Source organism: Buceros rhinoceros, unplaced genomic scaffold (assembly GCF_000710305.1).
Source record: "Buceros rhinoceros silvestris isolate BGI_N320 unplaced genomic scaffold, ASM71030v1 scaffold6241, whole genome shotgun sequence".
In the NCBI taxonomy this organism is placed as follows: Eukaryota; Metazoa; Chordata; class Aves; order Bucerotiformes; family Bucerotidae; genus Buceros; species Buceros rhinoceros.
Window position 1 is genome coordinate 34,575 of NW_010393640.1, and position 21,824 is coordinate 56,398.

General features: G+C 37.2%; 1 protein-coding gene across 1 annotated transcript in view; it reads left to right on the forward strand.

Moving 5' to 3' along the window:
* Positions 1-1,128: 1,128 nt before the first annotated feature.
* EPHA3 (EPH receptor A3) overlaps positions 1,129-21,824 on the forward strand; it is a gene marked incomplete at its 5' end in the record, with an annotated part of 145,659 nt that continues 124,963 nt past the window's right edge. The window contains one exon of the mRNA XM_010144924.1: positions 1,129-1,789. Within this exon, the coding sequence (XP_010143226.1) occupies positions 1,129-1,789 (661 nt within the window). The remainder of the gene's footprint in view (positions 1,790-21,824) is intronic.

Here is a 21,824-nt window from a genome sequence, read left to right on the forward strand (position 1 = left end):
CATTGTAGTGAGTTTTAATTCTAGCACTTTGGTGGTGAGGCTCTTCGTTTTGTGTTTTAAGACCTGGCATATAGAACAGTTCTTGTGTGGGTAAAAGCTGAAGAATGATGACTTACGTCCTAGTCATCCATTCAGGGAGCAAGTAAAGAAAGATGCATCTTCAGCCACTTAGTTGTGTGTAGTAAATGACTAACAGTAAATATGTACTTTAAGTGCTCTGTAGGATTTCTTTTTTCCTGTGACTGGTAAATATTCCTCTCTAGTACGTGTCACTTCAGAAATCAGGTAGGACTGGTACACGAGTAATTCACAAATAGAAAGCCTGCTCCTTCTCTATCTTGGTCAGTAAGTTTGTCAGCTGATGACTCGTGTAAAAACGAGTGATGATTATGTACTCTTCAAAGAAAAAAAAAACCAACAAAAAAACCCCACAACATTTTAGCATCATAGCCTATATAGTCCACAGAAGAATTAGGTAACCAAGATATGTGTGGTAAGTTGGCAGTAGTTTTTAAAAACTCTGGAAACTGAGCTAAGCTTGACTGTTTGTCCAGAGGACATATATCCCAAGCAAAATCAACTGTCATGCTCTAAATAAATTTAGAACTATAACATTTTATTATGACTGTATGGAATTTCAGTGGGAGCCATTGGCTTTTGTTTGTAAGATTTTGAATCTTGTTTAGTCTTTGAATTACAACTTGATTCTAACAGTGAAAATATGGTGGTGTCCTAGTGAACCTCTTCTGTTTGAGGTGCTAGTGGTTATAGTAAAGACATGCTGGGATCACAGTTGAAAAGACAGCACTGCATATAGTTTAAGAAATCACAGATTTTTAGTAATGTAAACCAGCTGTAGCATCTCTTTCATGTCACCTTGAAATAACCTGGTAAAACCTGCCTTCTTAATGGTGAATTCTGTTTTCATTTAAGATGTTTGTATATTTCAGTAGGAAAAAATTAAGTGCAAGTTCGACTAAGCTTTATTGTCTATTTTATAGTGAAGTCCAAACAAAGTTATTTTTGCTTTTTCACAGCTTTTGTCTCTAAATGTGATTTTTTTTGTGTGTGTGTGTGATCAATCTTAAAAGATTGCCTTTTTTGTTTTTCTTTTTTCTTTTTTCCCAGTGGGAAGAGATTAGTGGCGTTGATGAGCATTATACTCCAATCAGAACTTACCAAGTATGCAATGTTATGGATCACAGTCAAAACAACTGGCTGCGAACAAACTGGATTCCACGCAATTCAGCTCAGAAGATATATGTGGAGCTCAAGTTTACCTTGAGGGACTGTAATAGTATCCCTCTAGTTCTGGGCACTTGCAAAGAGACCTTCAATCTGTATTATATGGAGTCTGATGATGACCATTTGGTAAAGTTCAGAGAGCATCAGTTTACAAAGATCGACACCATTGCAGCTGATGAGAGCTTCACCCAAATGGATCTTGGAGACCGAATTCTCAAGCTCAATACAGAAGTCCGCGAGGTGGGGCCTGTCAGCAGAAAGGGCTTTTACTTGGCTTTTCAGGATGTAGGTGCATGTGTTGCCTTAGTCTCGGTGCGAGTGTACTTCAAAAAGTGCCCTTTCACTGTCAAGAACCTCGCCATGTTTCCAGATACAGTACCCATGGACTCCCAGTCACTGGTGGAGGTGCGGGGTTCTTGTGTCAATCATTCCAAGGAGGAAGAGCCACCCAAGATGTATTGCAGTACAGAAGGAGAATGGCTAGTGCCCATAGGGAAGTGCTTGTGTAATGCTGGCTATGAAGAAAGAGGCTTTGCGTGCCAAGGTAACAATGCCCTCCATGTTCATAGTTCAATTATTAACAGGGGCTTTGCTCTGTGTCCCTGCTCTGTGTATTGGGTTGTGATAATTTTCTCCAAATTCTTGAGAGAAATAAATTAGTTTGTAAACTCGCCACAGAGGTGGGATTTATTTAATCTGTGTAAATAATGCAGTTTGAAAAAAATAATTGATAAGGGTCAACAACTGATTTTTAGATAATGCGGTGTGTAGCAAACCTAGCCTCTCTTTTACCATTCTTGGACTTCCTTTCAGTAGATTATAGTTTTCTCAAATACATCGCTTGTTTCAAAATATTTGTTCTTTTTCTGTGATTTTTTTTTTTCTTTTCAACTTTGAGACTTGATGTATAAGTTTTGCTACTGAGCTGTGTTGATAGATTGGTCAGAAAAAAAAACAAGTAGCATTGTTTCGGGTGGCATAGTTCCTAAATGCAGATATATTTGGAAAATTAATATTGGAACGTCAAAATTGAATTTTCATGAATTCTCATGTATTTAAATCAAAATAATTTTCTCCAAACTTTCTGTTTCTGCAAACTGTGGTTATGTGAATGCTCCCAAGAATGAGATTGCACCAAGGATTTTGAATGTTTCCAGAAATGGTCTTTTAAACGTTAGAGAAATGCATATTTACCTGATTTTAATATCAACCAAAATGATTGTTGTCTACATTTTGCTTTTTATAAAAGAATGTTTTGACATTTTGTGCTAATTGAATCTTAAACCTCTTTTCACAGAGTGCCCTAAAGTGTGCTGGCTGTGGCAAAGGGTCTTCCATTAAATAAATAGATAAAAGTTAAAAAATAATATTTAGAAATACCATGGATGGAAGGAGTAGTAGCTGAGATATTTACTGTGGGGTATGCATATGTGTGTTTGTGTATGTGCATATGTTTGTATCCAGAAGAACAGAAATTTAAAGTATTCTGAACCTTTTCATCAGTCCTACAGCAATCTTTATGTCAAACAAGTATGTCCTGGAGAGCTAGTAGGAGCCCACCAAACCAGAGCCAGGTAGTTGTGAAAACTGTGGCTCTAATTAAGTAGACTACTTCTCAGAAAATGCCAGGGAGATATGGGGGAAAAGAGTAAGAGTATGGGTTTTTTGGTTTGGTTTTAAGTAGATTTTAAATTGGTTTTGTCCACAAAATGAATAAACTGGGAAGCTGAGGGTTTTGAGTATTCTTTTCTGCAGTTAGATACCAATATTAAGAAAAACAAGTCAAACTCATCTGTTCAGAGTTGAATCCAGGAAGAGGATATTTTATTATTCAGAAATGCTCTATCTAGGGCCTCCTATAGCTATACTTAAAATGTTAAAATGTTAGCGATACTCTTTTAACCACTGTATATAGTCTTGTTTACTGCAGAGCCCGAGTCCTTGTAAATGGTTGAAATTGTTGATTTAGAATTTCAGTTACACAAGCACAAAAAGACAGTCACTCTAGAAACTGTGAAATTGAGCAAAAGTTGAGCTAAATAAAGTAAAATTAAATAAATAATTTTATTAAAGCCAGTTTCTGAAATGCTTGACATAGGCAAGCTTTTTTCCTGTCAGCAAAAGGGCAGTAGAGTCAGGATTGTTGAGTCTGAAGAAGATTCAAAATGATGTTATAAGCATGGGCTGGAATGAAGGCATAATTTAGGAAAAAATGTGTTTCAGTTGAAGATTGAAATAGTAATAAGTAATAGAAATTACTGTCTTCTTGGTAGTTGAAAATATTCAACAATTTAGTGTCTGTCACTGCTTGATCCTACATTGTCTCTGATTTTGTTTGTTTGTTTCAGTAATGTTGTTTTCAGGAACAATGTCATTTTGCATTAGCAGGGGATTATTGCTGATGATTAAAATGAAGGACCCTAATTGTATATGATCAGCCTATTTAAATTTCATTCAGAACAGCTTTTCTTGGTACTTGGAAAAATATTGTGGTACAGTCATGCCCCTACATAAGAAATTGTACCATTTTCCTTCGCTGTTTTCCTTTCTCTGCATAACCAGCAAAAGTCAACACAAGGCTCGAGCCATTTTTTTATTATTGCTGTACATGTACAGATAAAAGCATACATGTTTTTATAACATATTTTTTATCTAAGCTCTGAAAAGCCAGGACTGAACTATTGGCTTTACTCAGCATATAGGTCCTTGTTGGAAAGATTAATTTTCTTTTCTGGATCCTATGTGTAAAATAATTTTACATGTACAACAGTATGAGACTTACCTGTCAGTCAGTTGAAGAATCAGGACCAATTTGCTGTGACCATGCTGTGGTATACTTCAAGTCAACAGCTGAACATTTAACACCTCCTCTAGCAAAAACTTTTGCACCTGGTCAGTATTCAGAGGGATTAGATCTGTATAAGGTAACATAACATGTTGGGGAGCATGTTGGAAAAGCCAGTCTTTCATACCTTTGTTTTTTCTCCCCAGGTAATATGTATGTTAGTTAACTAAATATGGTATATGTCATCTACTATAGACTGTTGTTACAGCTTTGTTAGCACTTGCATTGTAGTGATCCTTCCTATTTTATCTTTTTGTAATGCTTCATAGTTGAATAGGACTTATTCCTTACAATGTCTTTTCTAAATTATATCTTCATGCCATTTTGGCCAAACTATGTCTTTAAAGGCATCTTCTTTCCTAGAATTAGTGTGTTTTAATTTGTTCTAATCAGGGAATAAAACCAACTGCCTGGAACTGCACACTAAACCTAATGCATTCTCATAGTCTCCATGTTATTCCCCAGTCAACAAGGAAAACTCATCTTTCCCATTTGCTCTCCATCAAACCATAGTAGATCAGATCAGAGGTTTGTCCTCAGTGTTCTTTCTTTGATGGCAGCTAATCAGAGACTCTTAAGGAAAAGTATAACAAACTGTATAAAGTGCTGCTTTACTGGGTATACGCTTCAACTTTTGCCAATCTACTGTTGACTTTCTAAGGCATAAGATACATCTTATAAGACTATGTATTTTAGGAATCAGTGACCTGTCACCTGTTAATTTTTTCTACTTTTGACTCATTTTTAGTCTGTAAGTTTTTACGGCAATGAATGCCATATCTTGTCTTGTGTAGAAAACATCATCTTGTTGTGTTTAAGCCTTCTAAGTCAGTTAGTTTGATAAGGTTTTCCATGTACTCGTATAGTGAGAAAACAGTAACTGCTCTCTTTTAAGCTTCTGTATTAACAATTTTCAAGTTCTCTTCCATGTCTAATATCTCACCTCTAATACCTATTTTCCCATCTCTCCCTCTCTACTAGTGCCTTTTTATATGGTGGACAGGCTAATTGCTCCATACCTCAACTCATCCCTTTTTACTGTCTCTGTACATATTCAAAATAAACAAAGAGGCAATGAGGCTTGTGTCCGCTCTTTAAATTTCAAGTATGCCAGGAGATTATACAGCAGCATAGTGTGTGGAACAGCCCAAACATCCATAAAAGAAAAAGGAGCATTCACATCACCTACCCAGTGCATGGTTTGTATGTGGAGAAGCTAGGATTTTGTTTTGAATGGTACAGAGAGGAAGTAGATCTCACGATGTGAGTGTTGGTTAGTTGGGGTAGTGGTATCAAAATAAATGGGAAAATGTAGGGTAAATGTTAGCAAAAATGTCTTTGATTATGTGATGATCTAGAATTCTCCTTGGAGAAATAATGGAAGCCTCATTTCAGGAGCTGTTTTTTTTTAAAATGCAGTAACCAGATGGTAAAAGAAATCCTGCACTGGCAGGCTTGGACTAATAAATCTTTTCCATCCTGAATGTGTCTGTTCTGTTGTTGGTTTGTTCCATGCACTTTAGAAGGACTAGCTGGACATGGAGAATGGTATTTTTCATGATGATACACTTAATTATGCAGCAGACAATTAATAGTTTAGCCATGGGGGAGTATGAGTGAGCTTGAATGTTCTTTTGAATGCTTCCAACAGGTGACCCTTTAGACCAAAACCAAGCTTTGTGACTCCAGTTATCAAGTGGGAAAATAAAATAGTGGCCTGAACAGAATGACTCGACAAGCATAGAATTATGTTTTCTGCGTGCTATCGCTTCAAAGTTCTAAATTTTAGTTGCTGGAATTGAGTAAGTCTGAATTGTAAATTTCCTGTGTAATAAAACTGTAAGTTTTAACCGCAAGTGGCTGACACACTTTCTACAACAAAGCAAGAAGGAAAAAACCAGAATGTAATCTAACAGTCCTTCCTTAGGTATATAATTTGTAGCTGTTAATCAGGTGGACTGCATGGGAGAATAGAGTGTTCGGGGTAAAAGAGGGAGAGGTGAAGTTCGTCCACTGTGGCTGATTATTGCGAAAATGACTTCATAAAATTTCCTCTAACACTAAATTATGCAGTATTTGAAGTTGCATAGTGAGCGTATCCTAAATCATGGTTTTATATCTCTGAGTTTATGGAGATATGAAAGGATTGCCATCTGTGGCTGCTAAATCTGAACCATCACATACATTGCTTAATTCTTTCAGTAGAATAAATGCTGTACTTGAGATAAAAGTACATAAAATATTATTAATACTAAGGATGAAAAACATTTCTCTACATTTCTTCTTTTTTAGCTATGCTTTAAGTAATCATTTTGTCACTTGCCTAAGTAAACATACTTTTTACTTGCTTATATCAGTGGATGAATGATAACTTACATATAAAGAGAAAAAGGAACTGTGAGGAAGTACTCAACTTTGTGCAAGTGAAAACAGACGGAAGGCACATGTGCTTGCTGCAACTGCAAAGACAGCTACATTTTCCCTTGGCAATAGCCGAGTGGCTCAGATGTGTTGCTTGCACTACAGAAGTGTGTGGTTTTAACTCTTAGGCTCTGTATAGCAACAATTATGTTTAATAAAATGTAGGAACTAATCATATGAAGATCATAATGTGTAATAACAGAACTATTAAGAGAGTTTCCTTTTACATGAAATCTGAAAAATCTAGGGATTCACATTTTTTCAATGCAGAGGTTCAAGGCGCATTTTTTTTCCTTCTGTTTGAAGAATTGCTTTGATTTGAAAAAGAATGAGAGATGCTTTTTTAAAAGGAACTCTTAATCTTTCAAGCTAGTAAACTAAAATGACAGCAGCTATAAATTATGAATCACTATATTTGTAAAATATTCATTGTTTTTATCCACTTCATGTTCTGTAAGTACATAAACAGAGTACACAATGAAGGATTTACCTTCCTGCTTAGAATTTATATAACTGTTATGAAAGTTATGTCAGAAGTATCCAGATGATTTTTCATAGGGGAAGAATTACGTTGCACTGAATAATTTGGAAAGATCACAGCCAATCTTTTATTTAAAATTTTCTGAATATTACACATTTAGAAAATATTCTTGAATTTGTGCATCATAAGCAGAAGATTTAAAATGCAAGATTTTAAGGCAAAATTTCTTGGGCCTAGTATTATGGTTTGTAAGCTCATTTGTCACATGTCCTAAGGAAGCAAAAAATAAAGAGAAACATTCTGAAATTACACAGAATCACAGAGTTGTTTAGGTTGGAAGAGATCTTGTGAAGTCATCAAGTCATGCCAGGTGACTGCTAAATCTTGTCCCTCAGCACCATGTTTACGTGTGCTTTAAATACCTCCAGGGACTGGAACTCTACCACTTCTCTGGGTAGCCTATTCCAGTGCCTGACAACCCTTTCTGTAAAGAAATTTTTGCTCATATGCAGCCTAAACCTCCCCTGGCACAATTTAAGCCTATTTTGTCTTGTGCCATCACTTGTTACTTGGGAGAAGAGACTGATCCCCACCTCACTACAACCTCCTTTCAAGTACTTGTAGAGTATGAGTAGGTATAGCCTCCTTTTCTCCAGGATAAACAACCTCAGTTCCCTCAGCCACTTCTCGTAAGTCTTGTGCTCCAAACTCTTCAGCACCTCTGTTGCCCATCTTTGGACACGCTCCAGGACCTCAAGGTCCTTCTTAAAAACCCCAAAAAACCAAACCAAAAACAACCAATCAAAAAACCCAGAAAAAAAGTAAAGTGTTGTTTCAGTGCTCTATAATTACTTGACGAATCTTTACTAAATTTCTTGGAGATTGATAGATTTTAAGAAAAACATTATAAATATTTATATTAATGTTCAGTGAATAGGAACCTAGTGTTAGTCTTGTTTAACAAAGCTTACTAATAAGTTTTACTACCAAGTCCTTTCAGTACTACAGTGTTAGCATCTGACGTGATTAGGTAATTCAGAATGGAATTTTTGTATTCGAAAGTAGTAGGGAAATGGAAAGGTTCACTCAGAAAATGAAATATTTGCAAAACTATTGATGACTCACAAAATGCGACTCAATACAGTTGCACTGTGTGTTTGTTCAGTCCAGGCCTTTTGCTAGCTCAGAGCTGATGCTTGCTATGCCATGTCATACGTATTTTGGTAGTTTGTTCCTTCTCCCCCTCACCTGGTTTTCAAGCAACAACACACCCTCCCCCTCCCCCCCAAAAAAACCCCAAAAAACCAACAATCCCTCCCCCCCCAAAGTAGTGGAGTGTACTCAGTATTGACCCAGACTGTGTACAATTTAAGAAGTATTTGTAACATTTGCTGCTTCTTTTTGATGTAGAGATTTTCACCTTAGTTCTCTGACACGTGTTCAAGACCACTACTGTTGAAATTTTGTGCAGGATTATACTGCAAATGTCTTATGGATGTCTATCACAGAGAATCCTAAGGGATGTTACTGGCATTTCCTTAACCTTTTCATTTTAATGGCTTCGCTTCTTTGGAGGCTTTCAAAAGATTAAAAACTAAATTAATAGTATCATCCTGAGCATGTTTTGTTTGACCTGTCTTTGGTGACTTTCGATATCAGCTTAGCTGAGATTTGCACAGAGATTGTATTGTCAGTGTGAATTCATTGAACACACTCTTTTTCCATCGGTTTCTCTGCCACTTGTGTCTGTGCGTAGAGCTGTTTGACAATCTCTTATTAGTTCCAGAGTGGAACTTACAAAGGTTAACATGGGTTTGCATTACAACTGACAGCTGGTACTAGACTTTAATAGAGAGCAATTGTAGTGAAAGCTTTTAAGTTTTGATAACATTCAAGGAAACTGCTCTTAAAGTAAGAACCATCTTGAAAGATGAGTACAAGATGACAAGAATCTTCTATATGTCTGCTGCTCCTCAGCGTGAAGCACAAGATGTTGTCAAAACATGCTGTTGGCAGACATCTAAATAACCAGTAATTGATATCAGACTTTATTGAAACACTTAGACTGCAGAAGTATCAGAATTGACTGTTATATTAGATGATGAATGCAATAAGAGTTTTTTCTTTTTTAATGTCTCATTTTCTTTGCATTTGAAATTGCAGTTTTATGCTTGGTAGCACAGCAAGAACGTAGTAATTTGGAGTTCACATAGGCATTTTAGGGAGACATGAGAAGTTCATCGCCTAAAATTTGTTTGTAGCCTCAGCTTTTAGTACCTGCCTGAATTGGATACCCTGGCAATTGGTGTAGCTATTGTACTAAGGCAGAAACAGACCTAAACAATGACAAATTCTTCATAGGTCAAGGAGGCGAACTACTCCTCTGTCATGAATCTGTGGGTTCAGTGGTTGTCTACTGTAAGGTTAAAATTTGATGTGATAATTTAGAACAGCTGCTCTTTGACAGAAAGATTCACTTTCAACAAGGGAAGCAAAAGCCATATGGTAAAAGCTGACACTGTGCCAAGCCTGAATAACTGCAGAAGTATTACAGGACAGTTCTCTTCAACAACATGGTTGGAATAATGCATTTTTATTTGTTACTGGTATTTACAATCTGTATGCTTTTTTGTATCATACCTTATCCCATGATACTTCTTTCCTAGTTATTTTAAATAATATTTTTTATTAACAATGGCGATTAAGTGACAGAAAAGGGTTGTGGGCTTTAAAAATACGCAGTTTGTTCATAACCCTGTCCAGGCCACTCTTTGTGCTGTAAAAACATATCAAAGTTTTATAGAATGATTGTTTCAAAATTTCAAACCCAAATGACGTGCTTTGTTAGAGGGGATGTCTAATACATGAATCCATATGCCTTTAGCAGAGTAGTTAAGAATTCATGGAAATCACACTCTTGTTGTACACATACTTAAATTCTAGTAAATTGAGAATGTGAATAGCATAAAACCTAATAAAAGTAGTCATTTACTGTGCTCAGCTTAAGCCAGAATGGTTAGTTTACGTGTAGGAGTAAAGTGGTCATCATGAGTTCAACATATTAGAAAGAATTCATTTGTCCTCCAATTTGGAGGAACCTTTTTTTCACAAAAATTAGTTCTAGGTAAAAAACTATGTAGAGTCTCTTCTCATTGATTTGTCAGAGATTTTTAATGGAAGGAGAATAACAGAATAAATTACTTTGAAGTACCCAGCTGTTAACTCCAAGAAACACCGCTAAACAGGTGACCAGAAACAAACCCTCCACCAGCAGGTGTACTTACCTCTATGAATGCATCTGTTTTGTTCCTCACCTCTATATAATAAAAACGGAGCACACAACCGTTGTTTAATGAAGAGAAGACAAGAAATTTGGCAAGCATAATAAAGTCGAATATTAAACATACTCTTGGATGTTTTACAACCTTATACAGAGTTCACTGATACCGGATTTTACCTAAACTTGAACGGACCCCTGATCTCTGTAAGAGGTAATTCTAAGATGTATGGTATGGGTATGCATGTATAGAAATGTTTTATTTATAAGTTTATAACTTTTATTTAGAAGTTTATTCTGTAGCATTTTTTAAATGTCATGTTAATAGTAGAAGGCTGTAGAATATAGTACATAAGAATTGCTCCTTTGTTTTCATAATGAATGGTGTAATGTAGACATTAATATTATAAAAAGAAATACAAGCAAATTATTCAAGAGTATATAGTTCCAGTTTAACAGGGGCATCTCCAGCTGCTGTAATGTGCTTCTTTAGATTACAAAACAGTACGAATTCTCTGAAGGTCTAGCAGGATCTTTTTCTCATTTTGGTAATGCGATCCTAATACCGAGATGACAGGTATGGGCAGTTACTTTAACAAGCTGCTCTTCAAATCTGTTCTAGGAATTTCCAGGTTTCGCTCCCAGAAGAGTATCGTGGAAAACTAAAACAGGGCTGAGGGATTGTGTCTTGAAGTGAAGTCAAGGTGTATTAACCATGAACATGAGATCACTGTTCCAGCTGTAAAAGTGTTCATCCTGGGAAGAGAAAAAAAAATAAACAAAGGACTTGTGTAGGAAGCAGGGCATACTAGCAGGAGCTGTTGTTCAGAAATCTCAGTTAACCATGGCTAATGAGCCTTCTCTTTCAGAAATTGATAGAATATTCATTAAACTGCCATTTTCATACAGTGTATAATGTGTCTGACTTCTTCAAATGTGAAGGTGGGGTGTCCAGAGCTTTCACCTCAAGGCTGTACAAATGTGTTTGTTAACACATGGAATGTAACTAGGAAGACATTTAATTGCTGCTTGTGCATGCATGACATTTAATAAGCAGTGCTGGTCTTGTTTCTCATACTGTGTGAGGGGATGAACTGGCAGTGAAATTAACAGTAAAAGGGAAATCAGCTTCTTTATCTTTTCTCTACCCACACTAACTACGGCAGATGTTGGAAGAAAGAAAGCTAAACACATTTTTTTAAAATGGTCAGAGCAGGAGGAGAGAGAAGAAATGAGGGAAAAAATTACAATGGTACGTAAATTATACCTATGTAATCGTTTCACTGAAATCTAAATGCTACAGTTAGTATTTTACTGGAGAAAAAGAAAAAAAGGGAGGTTTTTTTGAGACAAGGAAAGATACTGATTTGATTTCAGACAGGAATATGATTTTTATGGTGTCTTTAAAGAAAAGTCTCTGTGCAAGTTTGCCTTTTGTCTAGTGACTACAAAGCTGTTTAAGTTTCGGGGGGGTGGAAATGTGACTGTTTGAAGTCTGTTTGGGTATATGGTAGGTCATGCGTGGAATTGGTCTGCAAATAATGATAATAAAACTGTAATGGTAAGTGTGCTACACCGACAGATTTAAAGCTGACCTGAAGTACAGTAAATGGGGATACATTGCCTGGGTTTCAATGAGCATTGTCTAAATGAAGTTGCAGTCTAGAAAAGATCTGCTCTTTTCTCAAGAGCCTTCCCCTCAGAGGAAGGCGGTGAGTAAATGGTCTCTCTGATTCTGTTCTGGCCATTACTTTAAGAATGTTTCCTTGATGATTCCTTGCATTGCTGAATTTTCAGGAGCTGTAGAGTATATTCCTAGCAGTGTCTCAGAAAGGGCTGTATCTTGTCCTGAACTTAGTGGACTGTTTTTTTCCTGGTACAACAATTAAAAGAGCCTTCTGTCCTGTCGACTTAGCCCTGCTCTGTAGAGTACTTAGTAGAGGGACATGAGATAAAGCGCTTGCCGGTGGTTATGTGTATGTGTAGTTTCCTTTGTAAGTATGATTCAGAGGGGCAGTTTATTATCCACATCCTTTGGGAACAGCTGCTTCATGCCATGTCCATAGGCAAACAGCTGTTGTGGCCTGGGAGGAGGTGTGTGTGGAGCAGGGCTGTGGCAGGGGAAGTCCTGGGGAGTCCTTGTGGTCTTTGCCCTCTCTCTCCACTTGCTTACAGCAGTGATGAAATGGGCATCAGGTGATGAATTCCTCAGAGGGCTGGAGGAAGAAGATAGCAGAGGTTTTCAGGCTGAGCAGCAATTAATCCATATTCGCTCCCACACTGCAGCCATGCTACTGATCCATTCTAATCCACAGCGACTCTGAAATGTGATTGTAATTAGTTTTCACTCAATCGGATTTCTAGTTTTACTTCTGATTTGCATCTGCAGTGTGATAACAACCTAACCTTTTAATTCTTAATCTCTTCCCTGAACAAGTAGACTCTGCTGTTCCCTCCAAAAGTTAAATATTAGTCTTTTAATTGAAAACCACACAGAACTCCTCCAAATCCTGTGGTAAAAGCAGGTGTTCGGGCACAAGTCTGTTTAGTGTAGAGCTTATTTAAACATGGATTAAGGGCTTCTTTAGAATTGAGGACATTGTTTTTCTGTGCAGTAATTACTTTCCAGGGCCAGTGTGTTTAAATTACTGCCTTAAAACCCAGGCATGCAATCTAGTCTAAATTCTCGTATAATTAGGGATTATTTTATAGCCTGTCAGTTATCCATCTGTTGGGAGGCTTCCTTGTCTATCTTGCAGTCACAGCAGTCAAACTGTTACATCTCATACTTGTGTGTTAGCATCAGATTCCCAGATGTGCATCCACAGATTGCACATCCACCAGGTTGAAACAATCATCCAATCTACAGGTTTTTATGTCAAGTAGTATTTTAATATATTACTCATGAATGCAATGGAATATATTGAATATATTATGATGGTGGTGTAAGTAGTTTCCGTCTACTAGAGAAAAAAGTCCCAAGGTATAATTATATATATATTGAGATATATTATGTATATCTCAAAAAGATAGCAGAATAAAAAGCATACTGGGTCAGTGATTCTTCACAAATTATTGTCTATTTGTAGTCTATATTATTTTTATACCATGCTTTAAAATTTCCACTTTTTGGAAGGATTTTTTTTCCACTGTATTGTAATAATTTGACTTTTCATTTGTTACATCTTACGTTTTTCTCTGAAGCATTGGATTGGCCACAGCTAGCAATCAGATGTAGCTTGAGGATACTGATGCTCCTCCAAGTTGACTTTCTTGGGCACCTTACCTACAATGTTCTGCTCGTGCCTTGTACATAATTTTTTTGCTAGGTTTCAGGTCAGGAAGGGGATTTTTCCCTGGATCAGTTTGGTCAAAGTCTGTCAGATTCCTTCCACCCCTGCCCAAACATGTATGATCACAAGCTTATGCACTCATGGTATTGTGGGATACATCTGATTTTGTAGAATCATCTGGGAGATTGAAAAAAATTCTGTGCTGTTGCTGTGAGCTAAGACTTTGGAAATGCTCTTGACATCTTAGAGTTTATGTGTTTTGATAAGGTGGTAGCTTTTGGTGTTTTATTATGAATTGTAAATCTGATTTGGGGCATTGCAACTTGTTTTGTGGTGCTTGAGTATGTGTTTTGTTGACTTTCTACGGAGTATTTCCATGAGTTGAAAATCAGGCTTATCCAAAAGTTAATTTAAAAACAAACCAAAGAATAAATACAATGCTGCATACTGTCTCTGCAACCAATTTAGAAACACTCTTTTTGGATAACAGTCATGTCCTGTGGTAATCTGAGGAGGTTTCTAGTTGAAGAAAAAAAGGTATTATTCTTTCCTTCCTATAGTAATTTTGAAGAAGTTTGGAGTCAGACAAACTTGACTTACATACTGGAGACTCTTAGATGTAAGCAGAATCATTCACGCTAGGTCTTACTCGGAGTTTTCTTTATGTCAAACTGAAAACATGAAGAGGTGTGACGATTGCAATTTTGTAGAGACTGAAAAAATTGTTTGTGAAGAGAACTATTGATAGAGATATAAAACATTTTTTTAGAGTCCCATTGGAGAGTCATCAGGAGCATGCTTGCAAGACTTTTGTAACTTCTCATGAAATATAAAGGCTTGCTCATTCTGGAGGAGTTCAGCTGAAGAGAAACTAGTAAAAATGACCAGTGACTCTGTGGCTACTTGTCCCGTAAGAGCGGGGACGTGTGGTGAAGGCAGGAGGGGTTACAGTGTGTGCAGCCCACCTCATTATCTGCATCAGCAGCTATTCGTAATATCAAAGCATTCTTTTTTCTTTGTTGTTGTTGACATAACTTTTTACTTCACCTTCTCATGCTGTGATGGACCTGCAGACCTTTGCACGGACCGCTTTTTTATCCTTGTCTACTGTGTTCTTGTTTTGATAAGAGAGAGTAGGTGGGTAGAGAAAGGCAGCTTTCCCATCTCAAAGAGCTGGCAGGCTGTTTGACTGAGGATTGATTCTCGTTGCTGGCTCTCAGTAGGAGTCGGTGGAACCTGTGACAGAGACAGATGACAGCATGCTGGAGCCTGTCAGATGAAAATGGCAGTAGCTTGAATGAAGAGGAATGCTTTCCTCATCAGCAAAGCTTGCTTTCACCTTCTCTAAAGGTGGGACATAGGGGAATGGTTGTGTGGTGGAGTATATTTTTTCTTTTTACATTTTTACATGGAAAGTCTCTTACCTGCATATAGAAGCTGCTTATGCCATCTCTGAAATCAGCTGCAGAGTTCCCATTGACTTGATGGGAACAAGCCAAGGATTTCAAAGAGTAAGAAGTTCTTGGAAAGAGGAGAATGTGTATGTGGTGTTTTTTTTTGTTTTTTGTTTATTTTTTTTATAATAAAATACTGTTTCTCTTAAATAGCAACATATCACTCCACAGTTAGGGAAAGCAGTACAACAAATCAGTGAATACGTTTCTTTTTGTATTTACAAACCAGATTATGAAATTTGCAAAATGAAGAATGAATTGTTTACCCAGTGAGAATCTTTAGCTCTGTCAGTAATTAAAAACCGTTTTTTATTATATTGTAATTTAAAGTACAAGACATAATAATGTTAGTCAAACGATGTTCTTTTAGAGTCCATTGGCTAGCCCCTATAACTAACATCAACATGAACTTATAAACATTTCAATGGTATATATAACATTTGTGTGATACTAATTTAAACGCACGTTACTGAGTTAGAAAACCAAAGCAATTAGCTGTGTGATTTTACTAATAGATGGAGCCCAACTTTCAAGTGATCAATTTAATAAACAAATACGTAACTAAAGAGATTCTTCTGCATGTGTTTAATCTAAAAATATTGTCTTACAAAAAAAGCAGCAGCTGACCTTCACCAGGACAAATACTTGGAATAATTGTGTATTTGTGAATTTAATTTGTTCAGCTGAAACTTAGGTTAGAATGTGGATTGCTGTGTACACACTAGTTTTACAACTCTCGTTATTCAGTCCAATTCTACCAGCTTTATGTATACTGAGTAATTGTAAGAAACTTAATGGAATCTTTGTACATCAAGGCTTTTTAAAAAATAAATATTTGCTACCATTTGCAAAAAATATCACCAGTTGTCCATGCATGTCTTGTTACAGAAGAATTACAGTAGCCTGAAGGCTTTGTTCTTACTGCTTTTGGTTTTGAATTTTTCAGATTCCTTGTGACCGCAGTTTCATTATATCTATGTGCGTGAAAAATGCTTCAATTAGCATAGATTGAAACATTTTGGAACTGCCATGCTCCTTCCCTCCTGTAATTTTGAAGTTTGCATAAATTACTACATTCACAGAACTGAACTTCCAGCGTGCCTGAGGGCTTTGGATCTGATCTTACAGTTCAAATAAGTCCTTTCAAATGCCTTAAAAGCAAAACTGTCCCTTCCTCCCTCTTTTTGTCTTGACACGTATTTTCTCTCTGTCATACCTGTACATATATCTCTATACAGATATGTATAAATATATAGATAAATCCCACAAAGAGAAGAACTGAAAATCTGGCCTTTACTCTCTTTGCATGTCTTGAGAGGGTGATTTATGCAGGACAAGGAGATTTATTTGAAAACATATGGAAACCATGAGGGTGAAGCCTGAAGAGGCTACTTGACCCAGCATGGGATGCTCTGTCTTAACCTGAGCAGAAGCTGCTGGATCAGGCTAGATGACCCCATGCTAGGGCTGGCAGTCTGCGTGAACTAAGCTTAGAGTGACCAGGGGATATACCTGCCTCGCAGGCCACTGCTGCTGTGTAATATATTGCTCTGTCAATAATGCCAAGAAACAAAACGTGCAATAGAGAAATTTGACCAAATGCAAGGTATGTTAAAAAACAACTAATAAGCATTTTGCATTTCATCTAAAACCAGATAGGGCTAGTGCAAAAAGGAACTGAGTTTATGTGATTGTAAATGAATTGATGAAGAGAGAAAAACTTTGGTATAAATAATAATTGATGCTTTTAAATTTGGGAGGTCTGCTTTAAAACTCTGTTTTAAAGACCTAAATGCCAAGGCATATGCAATGAAAAGAATCAAAATGATGCAGAAAAAAAGTATTACTGTTATTTAAACCCCCCAGCACCTTTAGTGTCTGTAGCCAAAAAATTGTTTGCTGGGATTAGTCAGAACTGTGATTTGGTTCCTTTTTTTAAACATCTGGTTTAGTCTGGTTTCCCCTGAGGGAAGCTCATAATTCATTATAGAGCACTGCTTAAAAAAAATTAATCAAATAATGCAGTAAATCATTAGAAGCCAAATGGGTGGCTTTTGTTCCTACTTTATAGTCCATATTTTCTCACCTTTGATCACAAATGCTACATATTTCTTGTGAGAGCTTTTTAAGTTGCAGTCTCTTGCTCACCCTCATTTTTAAAATTCTGTGATTTCCCTCAGATTTCCCTCAGCTGCCGGTTCCCGATAGTTTTGTTGAGCGGAGGTGTTTGCTGTGCAGCTCTTCCCCTTCAGTGCTGTGGCACTTCTGAGATGGCAGCAGGCACAAAGCTGCCCCACAATCCTCTGAGGAGGTGGGTTGACAGCACCTGCGGTGAGGCAAGCCTGAAGGATGATGTCCCCAGGGCTGCTGATTGCACAGGTGGATAGGGACTACTTTCCCTATCCAATGTTGTGTTGCAAGCAAGTTTTATACAGGATTTTGTCCCTTTTTGGAAGGGGGAAAAATGAAGGCCCTTTCTAAGGGCTTTGTATGCATATAGCCATTGTAGGTCATCATGGAGCTGAAGGCGATGGTTCTAGGCAGACGTGAGTTCTGGCAGAACCTGCATTCCCACCTTTGCCTCAGGCTGGAGCTTGCGGGCTGTCCTGCAAGCTCCTCCATGACTTGCTCTCATAATCTGCTTTTGATTTGCTTCCTGCCATCTTTCCTGATTTTATACCAGTTTCCTTTCCCAGCCCGCCACCCTTCCTTCATTGCCCAGAGGTTGTATAGCTTGCCCATACTACATGTTTTTTCTTGACTGTTGATATTAACTTCCACCTGGATTCAAACGGTTCTCAGCTCATCCTCTTTACGTAGCAAAATCATTGCTTCCAGCATTTCTGATCTATGTAGCCCCAGGGGCTTTTCTAGGGGAAGATGGCTCCCCAAGAATAATACCAGTTATTATTCTCTGACATCCTCCAGCCTGTGTTATTCTTTATTAAAGTGTAGTGTATTTTTTTAAATTATTGTAGTGCAACTTCCATCAATGTTCACAGAGCAGGTTTTTTCCTTGCATAGAAACAGGCTTAGCTGTTTTTCAGACCTGATTGTAGTTTGCTTGCTTTGTGGTTCATAGGTGCACACTACAGAAGACACTTCCCGGTTTCGGGAGCTCTTTTCTTGATGTGCTGCCTTCCTGCTCTGCCCTGTGTTGGGCTTGACTCAGTCCCAGGTAGGCTGGATCTTTGTGCTGGGGAGAGGCTTGAGGACTGTGACAATACCAGTGTGCCCCACTGGAACGGGCAGGCAGCAGTTAGACCATACAGGTGCTACTAAAGCAAGAACGTTTGTAAGCTCAGAAGACTTAAGGTATATGGCCACTCAAAGTGGAGTGGGCATACTGTGCCCCAGAAGGGTCATGAGAGGCTACATCCCTCTAAGGGGTCAAGTCACCTATATACTTGTTTTCTTTTCTTTCTCTATTTGGTAAAGTATGCCTTCCATGTTAAGGACCACAAAATTTGATGTTTGTAGAAAATGTTTTTGTAGTGAAGGAGAAATAAAACACAAATTGACGTTATGGAAATACTTAAGCTCTGTTAAATGGGAGATTTCCTGCTTCCCCTACATCTTATTGAATGGTGTCTCATTCATATTTCATTGTGCTGATGATTATATTTGGAAAGAAGGCTCTTTGTTTAATGATCAGTCAGGGAATTTAATTCATTGATCTAAAAGCACTCTATAGCATAATAAAATATCTACAGTTTACAAATAGAGTACTAAAATAGGAAAAGATGCAATTGCTTGAACACGTAAATCTGTCACCCAGTGAGAAATGGAGCCCAAGTTTCTTTAGTCTCATCTCTCTGCTTGCTTCATGAACCGTGGACACCTCATCACTGTTTGAGAATGATAAATGCCTCCCATTTATAAGCGCATATGCATGTTCTGGTAATACAGTAAACAATGAAGCCTTTCAGTATTAAGTGAAAGTATTCTCAAGAGGCCAAGCCTGTGGTCCTTATGAAGACAAAGCTCTTGTGGGCTTGAGTCAGAATTTTGCTTTGAGTGATTACTAGACCAAGCTCATAATGTGTGTTTAAAAAACCTTCTCAGGGGAGGAAAATATCTAGCATGAAACAAATCAGAAGCGAGATTTTTTTTTTTTTCTTTTTTCCTGTGGAATGAGAAAATAAATGTAGTATCCCTATGGATGAGATTGTATGAGAAAGCCCCTTGCAAAAGCAGTGAGCTAGCTTTTGCTGGTCCTAAAATGGCTTTTCTTGAGGTCAGTTAATACATAGAGCTTTCATAGTTCATCTGCCTAGTGACTTACAGGAGAGATAATGTTTTTATTTGCACGGTAAATTATGTATGAATGTAATGGATGCTGTTCTTAATATAACACAGACTAAGTTTAGTGAGGGGTCTCAAGTTTTTTGGTTTTGTTTTTTTTTTGCAAACAAGTTAATTGGACCTCAGTTTTGAAGGTTAAGTTTCAAATCGAAAGTATTGTTTCTTAAAGGTCTTCTTCAACCTAAATGATTTTATGATGCTATGATTAATTCAGCTACTGTGTTCTCCAGGATGCTACACTTCAAACATGTAGAGATGAAAGGAATTATTGTGGACAGTTGTTTTGAAAAAAAATCCAGCAACAGCTAGGCTTTACCAGGAAAGCATTTGGGAGGTGAAAGTACCTTAGAATACTTTGATAATACAAAATATAAGAATAATTATTTCTTCTTGTTCTAATGGTGGGTTCACAGTTGCTTCTAAGAAACCATACTGTTTACATTTCTGTGTTTCCCTTTGACAGTATAGTCTGTCTTTCATTCCTGTAGCCTTCTGTCTTTAACCTTTCTATGTTTATTTTTAGGTACTTTGTACAAAGAAAAACCAGTCATTTAAGTGGAAATGGAAGCAAATAAAATAAAGTTGAACATAAAAGTTAGGCCATGTAACACAAAGTACTTTCAGGGACGATATTGAAAAAGATTTGTGGGGTTTTTTTTCCCCATTACTTCTTGTCATAGTGAAATTTCTGAAGAATTGCCAAGTAGCTAAATGTAAGTGTTCAGTGGTGGGCTGCAGTGCTTAAATGTGTCCCAGCTCACTGATCTTTTGTAATCTTGCTCCTCCCAGGAGTCCGTTGGCAGCAGGGTTCCAATTGTCTAAATTAGCTTGTATGTATGCGTTTCAGAGCAGAGCTTTTTAGCAGTTCGTGCCTATCTTGAGTGTTTGTGCCTGTATTTACATGCATGTAGCATACCCGTGCATAAATGGCATGGCTGTGAATTGCACTTGCATATATTCGCTCTGGGCTGTTTATAATGGCGGTGGAGCACAATAATTTTATTGAAATATCACATGCAGCCACGAGCAGTCTTTCAGCTCTCTCCTATTCATACAGAAGGATCGTGCCTCATGCATATACTGTTGTAATAGCTCAATGTTGTGTTTGGTTTTTTTTCCACCTGACAGTGTAGGGCTAGTGTATGTGTGGAATATGAAACAGGTTAGAATATCGGTATCCATGATTTAAACACGCTCAGAAAATGAGTATTTTTGAAATACCAGATGGTAAGCCTCCAATAACCCTATTTTTTAGGATGACATTCTTGGATATGTATGCTTAAGCACAGATCGTTCGTTTACTTTCTCACAGTCTCCTAAATATGTGTGCACATGCACATATCTTGTCAGTTTTGAGAAGGGATTTCAATCTTGATGTAACAGTATTTTTGAGCAGAAAATTACTTGGTGAAGGATTTTCCAATCAGCTGTAATCTTATATGTCTGAGTAACTTTGAAGTAATTCTGGTTTTGGAAAAGAAATACATTTCATGCTTCAAATATTGAATCCTCGTACTAAAACCATCTCTGTCCAAAGATTGAAGGGAATAAATTTCAATCAGGGGTAACTTCCCTATAAAAATATTATAGTATTAAATTGGCATAATTGGTACCATCAGTAAAGGTGAACCATTGATTTTTACATCTAAAATTAAATACTAATGCAAACAACGCTTGATGTGAGAGATTTATCTCCTGAGAAAGAGAAAATTCCCGCCTTTCTATTAAATATTCTGTTTCTGTGCTAGGAGGACCAGGGTTAAGACTGCAAAATTGCCAGATTTGTTATGTATATACGGACACACATATGCGTGTCTGTGTGTGTGTGTCTGTGTGTGTGTATAAATATGTATAGTCAGAGTCTTTTCCAAGAATACATGCTAAAGTGGTGGACAGTCTTACAGTGACCTTGACTTTTGCAAGTTTTCTCATTTTGATGTTTTCAAGCTCACACATTTTAGATTCTCAGTAATGAATTGTCTTAATTTTGCAGGTGACACGGAAAGGAAAATAATCACAATAAGTGTTTTACAATCCTGTAACTTACTACACTACGGACTAGTGTAAATATTGCATAGGGTGTGGAGCAGTGGTTTTATTCTCACATTTCTAGAAGATATCTGTAGTTATTTCCTTATTTAACCTGTTTTCTCATTTTCTTCTTGCACTTGAAGTTGTGGGAGAGATACTGTGGATGCTGAAAATGTACATGGATAAAAAATGATGGAAGAAAAAATCTGTCAAAGATTATTAAATGCAAAAGCACCTCCTCTGGCTGAGGAAGTCCCTTTACCAAAAGTAGCTGAAGTCTCGGAAAATACTATAAGGAAGCATCAAAACATTTGTCTTGTTCTGTACTCTTGTCAGGGAGCTAGAGAAATGGTCTCTAACAGAATGAATATTAGAATAGTTTAGGTTGGAAGGGACCTTAAAGATCATCTAGTTCCAACCCCCCTGCCATAGGCAGGAACACCTTCCACTAGACCACGTTGCTCCAAGACCC